This window comes from Saimiri boliviensis, chromosome 9 (genome assembly GCF_048565385.1).
Source record: "Saimiri boliviensis isolate mSaiBol1 chromosome 9, mSaiBol1.pri, whole genome shotgun sequence".
Classification (NCBI taxonomy): domain Eukaryota; kingdom Metazoa; phylum Chordata; class Mammalia; order Primates; family Cebidae; genus Saimiri; species Saimiri boliviensis.
The window spans coordinates 41,035,874-41,050,934 of record NC_133457.1 but is presented as its reverse complement, the minus strand read 5'-3'; the positions used below and the strand labels follow the sequence as shown (position 1 = coordinate 41,050,934).

The 15,061-nt window shown below is 38.2% G+C and overlaps 1 protein-coding gene across 2 annotated transcripts in view; it reads left to right on the top strand.

Annotated features, from left to right (window-relative positions):
- The window catches only part of TOP2B (DNA topoisomerase II beta), a 72,554-nt gene that overhangs the window by 12,722 nt on the left and 44,771 nt on the right, over positions 1-15,061 (top strand). The window contains exons 2-4 of one of the 2 annotated variants that reach the window (XM_039480130.2): positions 9,611-9,766; positions 10,890-10,980; positions 12,272-12,335. In XM_039480130.2, coding sequence (XP_039336064.2) covers positions 9,611-9,766; positions 10,890-10,980; positions 12,272-12,335 — 311 coding nt within the window. Of the gene's footprint in view, positions 1-9,595; positions 9,767-10,889; positions 10,981-12,271; positions 12,336-15,061 lie in introns of both variants that reach the window. The other variant, XM_039480129.2, reaches the window with a different exon arrangement.

Genomic DNA, 15,061 nt, shown 5'->3' with positions numbered 1-15,061 from the left:
CCCTTCCATTTATTGGTATCTTTTTTTCATTTCTGTTAACAATATTTTGTATTTTGACATTATTCTCTCCTCTTTGGTTAAGTTTACTCTGGTAATTTATCCTTTTTGGTGCTATAGTAAATGGTATTTTCATAATTTCCTTTTTTGGTTGGTCATAGTTACTGCATGAAAGCATAGCTAATTTTTGTGTGTTGATTTTGTATCCTGCAACTTGCTGAAATTACTAGTTGTGATAGTTCTTCTGTGGAATCTTTTGGGTTATCTACTTAAAGATTATGCCATTTATGAGTGTAATTTTACTTCTTTTCCAGTTTGTATGCGTTTTAATTCCTTTTCTTATCTAATTGCTCTGACTAGGACTTTTGTCTTGAATATTGGCAAAATTGGGCATCCAAACCTTGTTCCTGATCTTAGAGGAAAAGTTTTTTAATCTTTCACCAGTATGTGTGATGTTAGCTTTTGGCTTTTTGTATATCACTTTTATTATATTGAGATATTTTCTTTCTATTTCAAGTTTGTTATGTTTTTTTTTTTTTAATCAGAAAAGGGTGTTAAATTTTGTCAAATGCTTTTTGCGCATCAATTGAGATGATAATGTGGTTTTTGCCCTTCATTTTGTTAATACGGTGTATTACAATGGTTTGTTTTCATATTTGGAAACATCCTCACATTTCAAGTATAAATCCCATTTGCTTATTGTGTGTAATCCTTTTAATGTGCTGTTGGGTCAGGCTTGGTGGCTCATGCCTGTAATTCCAGCACTTTGGGAGGCCAGTGGAGGAGAATTTCATGAGGCCAGGAGTTTAAGACCATCTTGGGCAATGTGGTAAAACCTTGCCTCTAGAAAAAATTAAAAATTAGCCAGGTGTGGTGGTGCACAGTTACAGTACCAGCTGCTTGGGGAAAGGGTTGTTGCGGGGTGGCAGGCTGTCCGGGGAGGGGATTGAGGAGGGTGTGGGTGTGCTTAAGTGGGAGGATCACTTGAACCTGGGAGGTTGAGGCTGCAGTGAGCCATCATCATGCCACTGCACTCCAGCCTGGGCAACAAAATGAGACCCTGTCTTAAAAAAAAATGCTGTTGAATGGAGTTTGCTAGTATTTTAGGGGGGATTTTTGCATCAGTCTTCATCAGGGGTATTGTTTTGTAGTTCTCTTGTTCTTTCTTGTATCTAGTTTTGGTATCAGAGAAGTGCTGGCTTCATAAAATGATTCTGGAAGTGTTCCCTGTCCTTCCTTTTTTGGTAAGAGTTTGAAGAGTTAATTCTTCTTTGATTATTTGGTAGAATTTTCAAGTGAAGCCATCTGGTCCTGGGCTTTTCTTTGTTGGGAAGTTTTTGATGACTGCTTCAGTCTCCTTATTATAGGGCTGTTCAGATTTTTTATTTATTTGTGCTTGAATCTTGGTAGATTATATGTTTGGGATGTATTTATTTCTTCTAGGTTATCTAATCTGTTGCCATATATTTGTTCATATAAGCCTTTTGTTACCTTTTTTATTTCTGTGCCATCAATTACGATGTCCCTTTCATTTCTAATTTTAGTTATTTACCTCTTTTTTTTTTTCCTATGTAATCTAGCTAAGGTTTGTCAGTTTTGTTAATGTTTTCAAAAAACAAACTCTTGGCTTAATTTTTTTTCCCTCTCATTCTTCTATTCTCCATTTTATTTATCTTTGCTTTAATCTTTATTTTCTTTCATTAATTTGGTTTAGTTTGCTCATTTCCTAGTTCTTTGAAAGGATCTAAAGTTAGGTTATTAATTTGAGATCTTTATTGATAGTTAATTTTAAGTGTAATACTGTTTTAGCCATGTCACAGTGTTCTATTGTGGTTTTGTTTTTATTTGTCTCCTGATGTTTTCTAAATTCCCTTGTGATTTCATCTTTGACCCATTGGTTGTATAAGAGTGAGTTGTTAAACTTCCACTTACTTGTGGATTTTCCTGTTTTCTTTCTGCTGTTGATTTCTAGTTTAATTCCATTGTAGATGGAAAATATACCTTATATGATTAGTCTTCTTAAGACTTGTTTTATCACATAACATGTGGTCCATGTTGGAGAATGTTCAATGGGTAATTGAAAAGAATGTGTATTCTGCTGTTGAGTGTTCTGCATATTTCAGTTAGGTCCAGTTATTCTATAGTGATGTTCAAGTTCTTTGTGTCTTTATTGATCTTCTGTCTGGTTGTTCTATCCATAACTGAAAGTGGGCCATTGAAGTCTCCTACTATTATTGTGTTGCTCTCTCTCTCTGCCTTTACTTCTGTCAGTGTTTGCATCATAAATTTGGGAACTCTAATGTTAGATATGTATCTTATTGGTGAAGTGACCCTTTTATCATTATATAATGTCCTACTCTGTCTCTTGTGACAGTTTTTTTCTTTAAGTCTATGTTGTCTAATGTAAGTACAGCCACTCTCTTCAGATTCCAGTTTCATGGAATATCTTGTTCCATCTTTTTATTTGTAGCCTTTGTGCATCTTTGCATTGGAAGGAAGTCTCTTGTAAACAACCTGTAGTTGGATCTTGTGCTTTTATTCCATGGGCCAGTCTGCGTCTTTTATTTGGGGCACTTAATCCATTTTTATTTATTTATTTTTTTGAGACAGAGTCTTGCTCTCTTGTCCAGGCTGGAGTGCAGTGGCACGATCTTGGCTTACTGCAACCTCTGCCTCGGCTTCAAGTGATTGTTCTTCCTTAGCCTGCCAAGTACCTGGGATTTCAGGTGCTTGCCACGATGCCCAGCTAATTTTTTTATTTTTAGTAGAGATGAGGTTTTTCCGTATTAGCCAGGCTGGTCTCGAACTCTTGACTTCGAATCATCTGCCCACCTTGGTCTCCCAAAATGCTGCAATTAAAGATGTGAGCCTGTCCCCATTTTTAAAGTAATTATTGACATGGATTAATTATTGACATTTTGATTATTGTTTTATGTATGTCTTACAGCTTTTTTGACAGCTTTTTTGTCCATCTTTTCTCCCTTGCTGCCCCCTTTTGTGTTTCATTGATTGTTTTTTTGTAGTGACATGTTTTGATTTTCTTCCAATTTCTCATTGTATGTATTCTACAGATAATTTCCTGACTTTACCTTGCAATTACATAACTTCAAGTGATAAAAATAAAGTTTAAATTAATAACTTCAATCACATATGAAAACTCTTTTTACCTCTGCCCTCTGCTTTGTTTTTGTTGGCATATTTTACCTCTTTTTATATTGTGTATATTATATTTTAACACAGATTTAGAATTATTTCTTCTTTTTTTTCTTTTTTTGCATTCAGAAAATAATTCAGTTCCAATGCATAGAATTATTTTTTAATGCTTAAAAAATTTCTATACCATATTTAAAAGTGATCCACACACCTATATTACAGTACTAGAAGATGTCATATTTGTCTGTATACAAATAGTCTTCAAAAAGTTCATGGAAAATGTGTATTATGAGAATACTGTGTATGGATCTCAAAATAATTTGCTACCAAAATCAACTCATACTAACTTGTTATAATATGTCTGAAGAAAATCTAGTTTGAGGTACTAAGAAGGATAAGACATCAGGTGGAAAAGAGCCCCTATCAGAGCAATGTGAATTCTGCTAAAATTGAAGCAAGAACAACTATCAAATTTATGGAGAAGCTTGGATGGAAGAATGGTGTGAAATCGTTGATGCTTAAGGGCCGATGCCCCATATAAATGAGCATTTACAAATGAATAACTTGTTTTAAGAGATGAGATGATAAAGATGAAAGCTGCAACAGCAGACCATCTACATTAATTTGTGAGGAAAAAATTGTGTTCATGCCCTTATTGAAGACCAGTGATTAACAGCAGAAACAATATAGCCAACACCATAGATGTCACAATTGGTTCAGCTTACACAGTTCTTTATGAAAAATTAAAGATTCACAGACTTTTCAGTCAATGGATGCCAAAACCATTGTGCTTAGGTCAGCTGCAGACAAGAGCAAAACTTTTAATGGGAATTTTATACAAGCAGAATCAAGATCCTGACGCATTTCTTCAAAGAATTGTAATAGGAGATGAAACAGGGCTTTAGCAGCATAATCCTAAAGACAAATCAAAGCAGTGGCTACTACGAGGTGTAAGTGGTCCAATCAAAGCAAAAGCAGATAGGTCAAGAGCAAAAGTTTTGGCAACGGTTTTTCAGGATGCTCAAGGCATTTTGCATGTTGACTTTCTGAAGGGCCAAAGAATGATAACATCTGCTTATTATGAGAATGTTTTGAGAAAGTTGGGTGAAGTTTTAGCAGAAAAATGCCCAGGAAATCTTCACCAGAGAGTCTTTCTCCATCATGACGGTACTCCTGCTCATTCTTTTCATTAAACAAGAGCAATGTTATGAGCATTTTGGTGAGAAATAGGCATCCATCTTATAGTCCTGATTTCGTTCCTTCTGTTTTTTGTTTACTTAATCTTAAATCTTTAAAAGGCACCTGTTTTTTTCAGTTGGTAATCTAAAAAAACTACATTGACATGGTTAAATTCCCAAGACCCTTAGTTCCTTAGAGATTAACTAATTGGCTGATATCATCACTTACAAAGTTGTCTTGACCTTTATGGAGCTTTTGTTGAGAAATAAAATTTCTAACTTTTTATCTTTTAATTCCATCTTTCAAGAACTTTTTGAAGTTCCCTTGGACTTTACCAGGGAGTTACATAATTTTGTGTTTCTGTGTTGCTATTTTTTGTCCTTTTGCTTTAACTTGAGGGACTCCCTTTATCATTTCTTGGGCAAACCTAGTGGTGATGAACTGTCTCAGCATTTGTTTATCTGAGAAAAGTTTTAATTTTCACTTTATTTTTGAAGGGCACTTTAGCTAGATACAATGTTCTTGTTTGGCAGTATTTTTTTTTTTCAGCACTTTGGATATTGTCTTCTAATCCCCTCTAACTTGCAAGGTTTCTGCTGATACATTGACTAGTAATCTAACAGAAGCTCCTTTGTTCCTGATGATAGACTTTGTTGTTGCTGCTTTCAAGATTCTCTCTGACTTTCAACAGCATAATTATGATGTGTCTTTGTGCGGTTCTCTTTAGATTTATCCTTGTTGGAATTCTTTGAGCTTTGCTAATTTGTATGTCCATCTTTCAGCCTTTCTCCCTTTCTTTTCCTTTGAGACTTACATGATGTATATGTTGTTCTGATTGATAATGGCCCATAAGTCCTTTAAGCTCTTTTTGTTTTTATTCATTCTTTTGCCTTTTTGCTTCTTTGCTTTGGTAATTTTGAAAGTCCTAGCTGCAGATTTGCTGATTTAAAAAAATTCTGCCTGATCAAGTCTACTGTTAGGTTCCTTTAGTGTATTTTCAATTAATTTATTGTATGCTTCAGTTCCAGAAATATTGTTTGCTACTTCATCATAGTTTTTATCTTTGTTGATTTTTTTCCTTTTGTTTATGCATTGTTATACCGAGTTTTTGTTTGCCCATCTGTACTCATTTATTTCATTAAGCATCCTTATGACAGTTATTTTGAATTCTTTGTATGACAATACATTTCCATTTCTTTAGGGTTGATTTGTGGTGATTTATTATTATTTTTTTTTTTTTTGAGACAGGCTCTTGCTCTGTGACCCAGACTGGAGTGCAGTGGTGTGCTTATGGCTCACTGCAGTCCCGACCTTCTGGGCTCAGGCTATCCTCCCATTTCAGCCTCCCAAGTAGCTGGGACTACAAGTGTACACAACCACACCTGGTTAATTTTGTTTTGTTTTGGTAGAGGTAAGGTTTGGCCATGTGGCTCAGACTGGTTTTTAGCTCTGGGCTCAAGGAATCTGCCTGCTTCAGCCTCCCAAATTGCTGGGATTACAGGTGTGAACTACTGCACCTGGCTGCAATTAAGTTTTTTGCATTGAATAAGCCATATTTCACTGTTTTTTTGTATTGTCATTTTCTGTTAGGGCTTTGGCATTTGAAAGCTTAGCTAACTCTCCAGTCTTTGCCGTCTGGTTTCATACTGGGAGGACTTTCTTCGTTCAGTTAATCTAAGTAGAGAATCCTGAAACCTCACAAATCTTTCATGGCAATGCATCCTCCTTGGGGTCGTGCATTTAATTTCTTAGTTGAAGAGGTTGGCCTCTGTCTACCACTCAGGTGCTCTCCCCGGTGTGTGTGTGTGCGCGCGCGCGCCATACTGTGGCCGCGCTCATGCTGTAGTAAACCACAGTACTGGAGCTCCACCTTGTGTCGGTTTCTGATACTGCAGGATCTGATGCTAAACCAAAGCATGTTGATTGCGTTTGTTCTCAATGGCCCTCAACCTGGCACCCTGTTCCTGTCAATACTTAGGATTCAGTCAAGAAGTTTCTAGGGTAGCACTTCCCCCAGACATTCCATAGGAGGTATATTCCTCTTCTGCTCCTCCCTAGGGAGAAGGTGAAAAGTTGTTGTCGTCGTTGTTGTTCTGAATCTTGCCTTGCTGGGGCAGGTGGGAGGGAGGAGATGATGAGCTTTGATACTATTTTATGCTCACCTGGGGTGCCAGAACCTCTTAAGTAGTTTCTGAATTTATCACAAAGGCAATTGAATTGTACGTTGTTGTTGAATCCACATCTTCATGAGGAAAGAAAGGCCTGGGGTTTCTTACTTTGCCATCTGGCTGACCACGCTCACATGTTATCTGGTTTTTTAGACATCACGTTAGCAAGAATGGCAAGGGATTTGGTGGGTTCAAACTTTCAAACATTTTTTTCTAATATATCCATTTGGGAAGAGATGCAGGGAGGAAGAGGTGGCGATTATGAGTAAGGAAGTATGGAAAAAGTTGTAAGTTCTTGAAGAAAGCATGAGGTAAGATTTTACTCCTGTTTTTTATCCCTGTGTACCCTTTAGTTCACTTTAGTTCGTACAGATTAGATAGACATGATCCTCTGGTTGAGTCTAATCTTGAAAATACTTTCTTTATGATGCAGTGGGTTTTGGAAGAGTAGCCTGGAATAGGAAAGCTTTTACTTGAATGGTTTTCATGCGTCACCAACCTTTGTGTCATTAATTGCAAACTTAGAATAGCAGTTCCAAGTTAATGGTAAAATGTTACCTACCTTTGATTCTGTAGCATCTGTCTTCTTTGAGTACGTTTTAGAGTGTAATTTTATTGATTATGATATTTGTTCTAAGTATTTTGAGGCTCCATTAAAAATCAATTATGGTTTTATTGTTACAATCATTTCTATAAGTTAATGTCACCACGCCTTGCCCTTAAACATAAATTCGTTTCTATTAATCAACTATTTCTTCATATGAAGCAAGGAATATGATTAGAAATTTGAAGACTATCTGGTAAAATAAAGTACGTCTTTCTGGCCAGCTGGTTGGTTTATCATCTAACTTTTGCAGAAGTAAAATGTGAAAACTTTGTGAAACAGAATTATTTTCTTTTACCCAAAGCTATTTTTAATTGTCTTTGAGCAGTGTCAATGGATAAACTTATAAATGTAGGAATGTATAAGAATATAGTTTAAGCTGGGCGCGCTGGCTCAAGCCTGTAATCCCAGCACTTTGGGAGGCCGAGGCGGGTGGATCACGAGGTCGAGAGATCGAGACCATCCTGGTGAACATGGTGAAACCCCGTCTCTTCTAAAAATACAAAACATTAGCTGGGCATGGTGGCACGTGCCTGTAATCCCAGCTACTCAAGAGGCTGAGGCAGGAGAATTGCTTGAACCCAGGAGGCGGAGGTTGCGGTGAGCCGAGATCATGCCATTGGACTCCAGCCTGGGTAACAAGAGCAAAACTCCGTCTCAAAAAAAAAAAAGAATATAGTTTAAAATCTAGTAAAATGAGTTATTTTTAATACTCTTGTTTTGAAATATTAAATCTTTAGTTTTATATAAAACTGCATTGGGAAGTTATAATGTTTGTTTCCTTAGGTTATATTAAATTCTTGGTTTAGACTTCTCAGAGATCATATATTTTGATTTTTAAACATACTTGATGATACAGTTTTTAAAACTTTAAAGATGATAGGATGTTTACATCTAGGACTTGAATTGACGTTGCGTACTGCTTGTTAAAATGCACAAAACCTCTATGTCTTCTATTGTCTGTATTCTGTTTTTTTTTTTTAATTTCTACTAAAATTTGAAGGCCTAGGAAGATATTTCAATTTTTATTGTGTCTTTTGAGTTATTTTTTGACTCGGAAAAAATAGGCCATCATAATGTCTTTTCAGTGGGATGTCATATTTGTCAGCATTAAGGAATTCTAGAAGGAGAGAAGTATCTTCTCTGCTGCTGTTAAGAAGATAAATAAATTTGTAGACCTTAGAAATTTGATTTGACATCCTCATCTGCTGTAGGAATGTTTAGTGTTAAGATCACCAACCTGTGCCTCCTTGAAACTGGTAGAGAAACTGGGATCAGTATTGGGGTGCCCAGAGCTGATATGTCGGGAATTATTGGCATGATCTACAAATGTATGAAATTTGAGGATTTTATAAACCTTTATATTTTCAGTCATATTAGTGTTTATTAACTACATAGGTTAATATTTTGCATAGGTCATTTTTGTTTCTCCTTTATTGTAGTCTTCAGTAACTTAATGGGAGGGAACTTACATCTGAAAGCTTTTGGGACCCCTGCACCTAGTCAGGTTCGGTCATTGTGCTTCTGTAACCTGACCAGAACTCAAATTTCTTGGGAGGTTTTGAGGACCCCCAAAATTAATTTGAGGCCAGGTGTGGTGGCTCACGCCTATAATCCCAGCACTTTGGAACGCCAAGGCAGACTGATAACTTGAGGCCAGAAGTTCGAGACCAGCCTGGCCAGCATGGTGAAACCTCTTCTCTACGAAAAATACAAAAAAAAATTAGCTGTGCATGGTGATGTGCATCTGTAGTCCCAGTAACTCAGGAGGCTGAGGCAGGAGAATCACTTGAAACCTGGAGGCAGAGGCTGCAGTTAGCCAAGATTACGCAACTGCACTGCAGCCTGGGTGACAGAGTAAGACTCTGTCTCAAGAAAAGCAAAAAACAAATAACAAAAAAAAACCTTGATATCTTATAGAATTGGGAAATGTTTATATTTTTGGATTGAATAGCTAGAGGCTGCTCTAGTGATTTTGGGCTCAGTCAAAACTACAGGTTCATGTTGTATAATGGGAGCCAGACTGTCAGTAAATAGACCTGTATTTTCTTTAGGATTTAAAAAATCAGGCTGGTTGCGTAGTGGCTCATGCCTTAATTCCCAGCACCTTGGGAGGCCAAGGTGGGCGGATCACGAGGTCAAGAGATTGACATCATCCTGGCCAACATACTGAAACCCTGTCTCTACTAAAAATACAAAAAAATTAGTTGGGTGTGATGGTCTGTGCCTGTAGTCCCAGCTACTTGGGAGGCTGAGGCAGGAGAATCACTGAACCTGGGAGGTGGAGGTTGCAGTGAGCTGAGATTGTGCCACTACACCTGATGACAGAGTGAGACTCTGTCTCAAAATAAATAAATGAATAAATAATTTTTTAAAAATCAGTGGATCTGAAAGATAATTTTGCCATTAAAAAAGAAAACCCATGTCATGTGTCCATTACTCATTGTTTACCCCTTGGTAGGTTATTTAAATTTGATTTTTTGGTTAATTTTAGACTCTTTTTGATCAGAACAATGCTGCAAAAAAAGAAGAGTCAGATACTGCCAACAAAAATGATTCTTCAAAGAAATTGTCTGTCGAGAGAGTGTATCAGAAGAAGACACAACTTGAACACATTCTTCTTCGTCCTGATACATATATTGGGTCAGTGGAGCCATTGACACAGGTAATTATTGCTAGAATTGAAATTAGGAGATGTGCATCGATATCTACTTTTTAATATATTGATAAAACTATTGTAATTATATGCTTTGCAGATCTGTAGTTTCATGTGTCTATAGTCGTGAGCAAAGTAGGGTGACGTATCTAGTAGAAATGTTTTCACTTTTTTCTGGGGATAAAAACCATCAGAAGAAAGAAGTATAGAGTAAAATGATGCCATACAAACTTTTGTTATAACGCTCCCCCCCACGATGGTGTCTCACTGTGTCACCCAGGCTGGAGTGCAGTGGCTTGATCTTGGCTCACTGCAACCTCTGGCTCCTGGGTTCAAGCTATTCTCCTGCCTTAGCCTCCAGAGTAGCAGGGATTACAAGCATGTGCCACCATGCTGGGCTAATTTTTGTACTTTTAGTAAAGATGGGGTTTTGCCACATTAGCCAGGCTGGTCTTGAACTCCTGACCTCAGGTGATTTGCCCACCTCAGCCTCCCAAAGTGCTAGGATTACAGATGTGAGCCACCATGCCCGGCCCTATAAAGTCTTTAACTTCATATTGTCATTAATGTTAATGGTAGTATCTTGCAGAATATGTACGTATACACTGACTATTGTTTAATGCTTACTATGAACTTGGCTTACATATTTTATCTCATTTGATCCTAACATTTTTACGAAGTAGGTTCTGTTATCTCTGTAGGTGAAGAAAGGGAAGCTTACATAAATTTAAATAACTTGCTCATATCTCTTAACTAGTAAGAACTGGGATTCAAAGTAGATCTGACTCCAAAGTCTTTCTTTGTTTTCATTATTTTACTGTGTTCCCTATAGTATAAAAAAAATATGAAGTTAAAGTAATGTACGATGTTTTTACTTTTTCAACTATAATACTTTTTCAAATAATTCTTGATGTCTTATATTAAAACTGTAATAATACAAACTTGATACAAAATGAACAATTTTTCAATTTTGAGGTTAATATGAATAGTGAAGTTGACTATTTCTGAAGTTATATATTTTTCTACTTTGCAGATCTAAGTATGTAGAGCAAATGACAGGATGTGGATTATACTATGACAAATTGATGTTAAGGATTTATTGAGTAAAATATTTTTGAATTTTTCAATGCAGTTAATGTGGGTGTATGATGAAGATGTAGGAATGAATTGCAGAGAGGTTACCTTTGTGCCAGGTTTATATAAGATCTTTGATGAAATTTTGGGTGAGTACTTGCTTAGGATTTAATGCATGTTTCTATTAGTATCATCATAATGTCCCTTTATATATAAAGCCAGACTTAGCCAGTATAAATTTTAAAGATGTGTCTCTGGCTTTTATTCTTCTGAATATAAATGATCTTCAGAAAATTTATACTGTGATCTGTAATGTTTTAATATTTCTGTTTCATCTTTGTTTCACTTTTTTCATCTATGAAATGAATGTGTTGTATTTGTAATACTACAGTTGGTCTGTACTCCTGTATGTCTGGTCATCTGGGATTTGCTAGAGTAATAGTTACCCGGAGGACATCTTGAATATGGAGATGAAAAGGACTGATTTTGCAGATTCATTGAGTTGGTGGGACATGTAAATACGTTTTTCACCGACAAATCAGATATTTCTGTTGGACAGCCAAGTTTAGTAACCATTGCTCTAAATGATCTCTGTCTTCTACAAATCACATGATTAATTAAATTAAGTGAATGCCTAGTTGACTCCTAGGGAATGCTTGTACTTTGAAAGTATTTTAACCAAGGACACTCTAGAAATTCTCTTTCTCTGCCACCTGATCAGTACAACGTGAGGTTTCTTAGTGCAGTTGTATGGATCTCTCAGAGCTTCTTCTGTTGGTATTTGGTGAAGAGATAAGAGATTAGAACTGGGTTACATTTTATACCTTCACTCTTGCCTCCAAACTATAATTTTACTGTTTTACGTTTATTACAAGTGTTTGTCAGGAGCATATTTCTTCTATGATTGTGTTCAGATTTCCCCGAAGCAGTGGTTAATAAATGCAAAAATATTTCTATTGCCAGCTATGGGCCTAGGATACAGAATTTTGGTTTCTAAGGGTGTTAAAGACTTTTTCTTTGTAACTAAAAATTAACTGGTTTCTATTCAATATGCCTATAAAGTCACTAGTTTATTGAAAGAGATCAATAGAATGCAATTGCTTATTACCAAGATGTAATTAAACAGAAGTTTTTACTTTTAGACCTGGATTTGAATATTGTAAAGTGCAGATGTTTGTCCTTAATTTGTTTTGACTTACATGTATCACTAAAACATTTCCTCCTCTTTTTTTGTGGTGGAAAACATAACAGGAATTTGGTGTGATAATACAATTTAGGAATATTATTTGGAAAATAAGATTGTATATGAAAAGTTAATAGAAATTTTACTAACTAAACATATGTAGATGTTTATATTAAGCAGTGATACCCATATAGTTGTGTCCATGTATTTTTTAATGTAATTTTGTATATTACTCACTGAGATGTTTAATTTTCTAGTTAATGCTGCTGACAATAAACAGAGGGATAAGAACATGACTTGTATTAAAGTTTCTATTGATCCGTAAGTATATTTAAAGTTTAATTTTTTTATGCTAAGTTTTATTCAGATAGTCTTCAATTTATGAGTACTCCTCAAATAAAGTATATAAGTAGTACCATTTTGTTTACCTGTTGTTTTGAGACTTTGTTATTTTTGTGTCATTTATTGTCTTTTCTTCCAAAGAACTTCACTATCGGGGCTCATGGAAGCAATTTTTCTCTGATGCTGTATATGCTATTTCAGCTGCTAATCACCCTATCTTTTCTTTTTTTTTTTTTTCTTTTCTTTTTTTTTTTCCATGGAGAATATTAGAAATGTATTTGGAGACAAAATGAGCCATAGATCCTGGCTGAAATGCTAAACTGATACATAAACACCAAGGAGAGGAACCTGCTTGCTTCTAAGGGGTGTGGAAAGTTGGAGAATAAAAGAGCCTCGTGGGATAGGAGGCAGTGATGCCAAGTGCTACTTATGTAGATGAGCCACCAGAGACTGAATGGCCTGTAGGGAGAAGGATCCAGAAGGGACTCTGGGCAGCAGAAATATCCGAGCTGGAGTTTTACTTGTTTGATGTAGAGTGAGGAGAGCCTCCTCTTGTACTTTCCTTAAGAAATCTTCAGTCCAGTATATGTTATGCATTAATTAAGTCGGTATTTGAGTGTATTGCCTTTCCGAGTATGTAGAAGAGAGGCTGGATTCTCATTTGGCTTGATGTTGGAATCAGGAACAGTCAGCTTCGATATGGGGCATGGGGGCAGGCCATAGCTGATATCCTGGTTTCTCCTGTCTGGGTCTGGCCTATCTTGTGGCTGGGTGCACATCTGCTTTATTTTTCACTTGAAATGCCTTCTTTTTCCACCTCTCCTGCTCTTTTCTTCAAAGCCTAATTTGGGTTTCCCCAGATGCTCCACCTCCTGTCTGCCTTCATTCATTCAGTAGTGACCACAGGCTGGAGATGCCCATTTCAGGGCTTCTGACGGAAGCCCCAAGGCAGCTGGGTGCTGCTTGAGCGCAGATACTTTGTTTCATTCCTTCCCACCCTACCCCCAGACTAGAAGCCCTTGGAGAACAGAGCTCCTGCGTCTTTCTTTCCATGGTATACCCAACACCTGGCTTTGTGTCTGGCACACAGCAGACATTCAACATTTGTGGAATTGATAAACTATAGATTGATAGTGACAAATACTCCCCGAAGAGAATGCTTTTTTTTTTTTTTTTTTTTTTTTTTTTTTTTTAGGACAGAGTCTTGCTCCGTCGCCAGGCGCCAGGCTGGAGTGCAGTGGCGCGATCTCGGCTCACTGCAACCTCCGCCTCCTGGTTGCAAGCAATTCTCCTGCCTCAGCCTCCTGAGTAGCAGGGACTACAGGCGTGTGCCACCACGCCCAGCTAATTTTCGCATTTTTAAAATTACATTTTACGTTTTGGGGTACATGTGAAGAACATGCAAGATTGTTGCATAGGTGCACACATGGCAGTGTGATTTGCTGCCTTCCTCCCCATCACCTATAGCTGGCATTTCTCCCCATGCTATCTCTCCGCAACTCCCACCCCCCGCTGTCCCTCCCCTATTTCCCCCAGACAGACCCCAATTTGTTTTGTATATATATATTTTTAAGTAGAGACAGGGTTTCACCATGTTGGCCAGGATGGTCTCGATCTCTTGACCTTGTGTTCCACCCGCCTCGGCCTCCCAAAGTGGAGAATGCTTACTTGAACATATACCCCGAACATTGTTTCTCTACCCTCCAGAAAATGCTTTTTTGGAAGGATTTAAGATAGTCTGATGGTTCTGCAAACATGCCTGCGTTTAGGGGCCACCATGCCCTTCTCAGCGTTCACCTGGGATGTATTTATTCTTCCATTTAACCTTTACAGAGGACCACAATGGTGGCGTGTCCTTCCTAGGGGCCATTACCTCTCACAGGGATCCTCGTGTCTGCTAGAAAACAACCGCTCCAAGTTCTCTGCATCCTAACTTCACCAGGACACGCAGATAAACTCAAAGCCAAGGCTGTCGCCGTCTCCGGGGCCCGGCGGCCGTGCCTGGACGTGTGCGCCGTGCACTCCGAAGCTGTGTAGCCTTGGAGGTGCCCGTGGCCTTAGGAGTCCCCGGGGGCCGGCGCCCTCCGCTGCGCACCGGGCCGCGTCCCAGGCCTGGGAGCTGAGCCGCGCGGCTCTGGCATGCTAAGTGGGCAGCTCTGGGGCGCCTTTGTTCCTCGCGGCCGACTCCCAGGGCCCGCTTCCCTCGGAATCTCAATGGGCTTCTCCCCCACCCACTCCTTGCCGGCCCCCTGGCCTGGGCACGGCGCCCCTGGGTGATGCGCGCCCGGACGCCTGGGGCGTGGGCGCGCGGGCGGCCCGGGCCCGGCGAGTGCGGGAGGGGCGCGTGCGGTCCGTGCGCGGGCCCGAGGGGGCGCCCCGGCTTCTCTCACCCTATCTTTTCTTACCTTTACTTTGGGACTCAAGGCTAAGGGCCATTCGTGTGATTCCAGTTACATTATGCTTTAAGTCTACTTTTCATGACTGATGTTTGGAGTTTTCCATTATTTATGACATAATTTAGTAAGTTAGGTACTTTGGGTATAACCAGGTCTTTAGCTAATTATATATTATTGTGGTGACTTTTATTTATAAATCGATTTATTTTTTCATAGGATGAAGGTATATAAAAACTAGTAGTGTTAAATCAGAAACATAGGTGTTACGCTTATCCTGTTTTTAACCAGCATTCCTTTTGTAAAGTATTA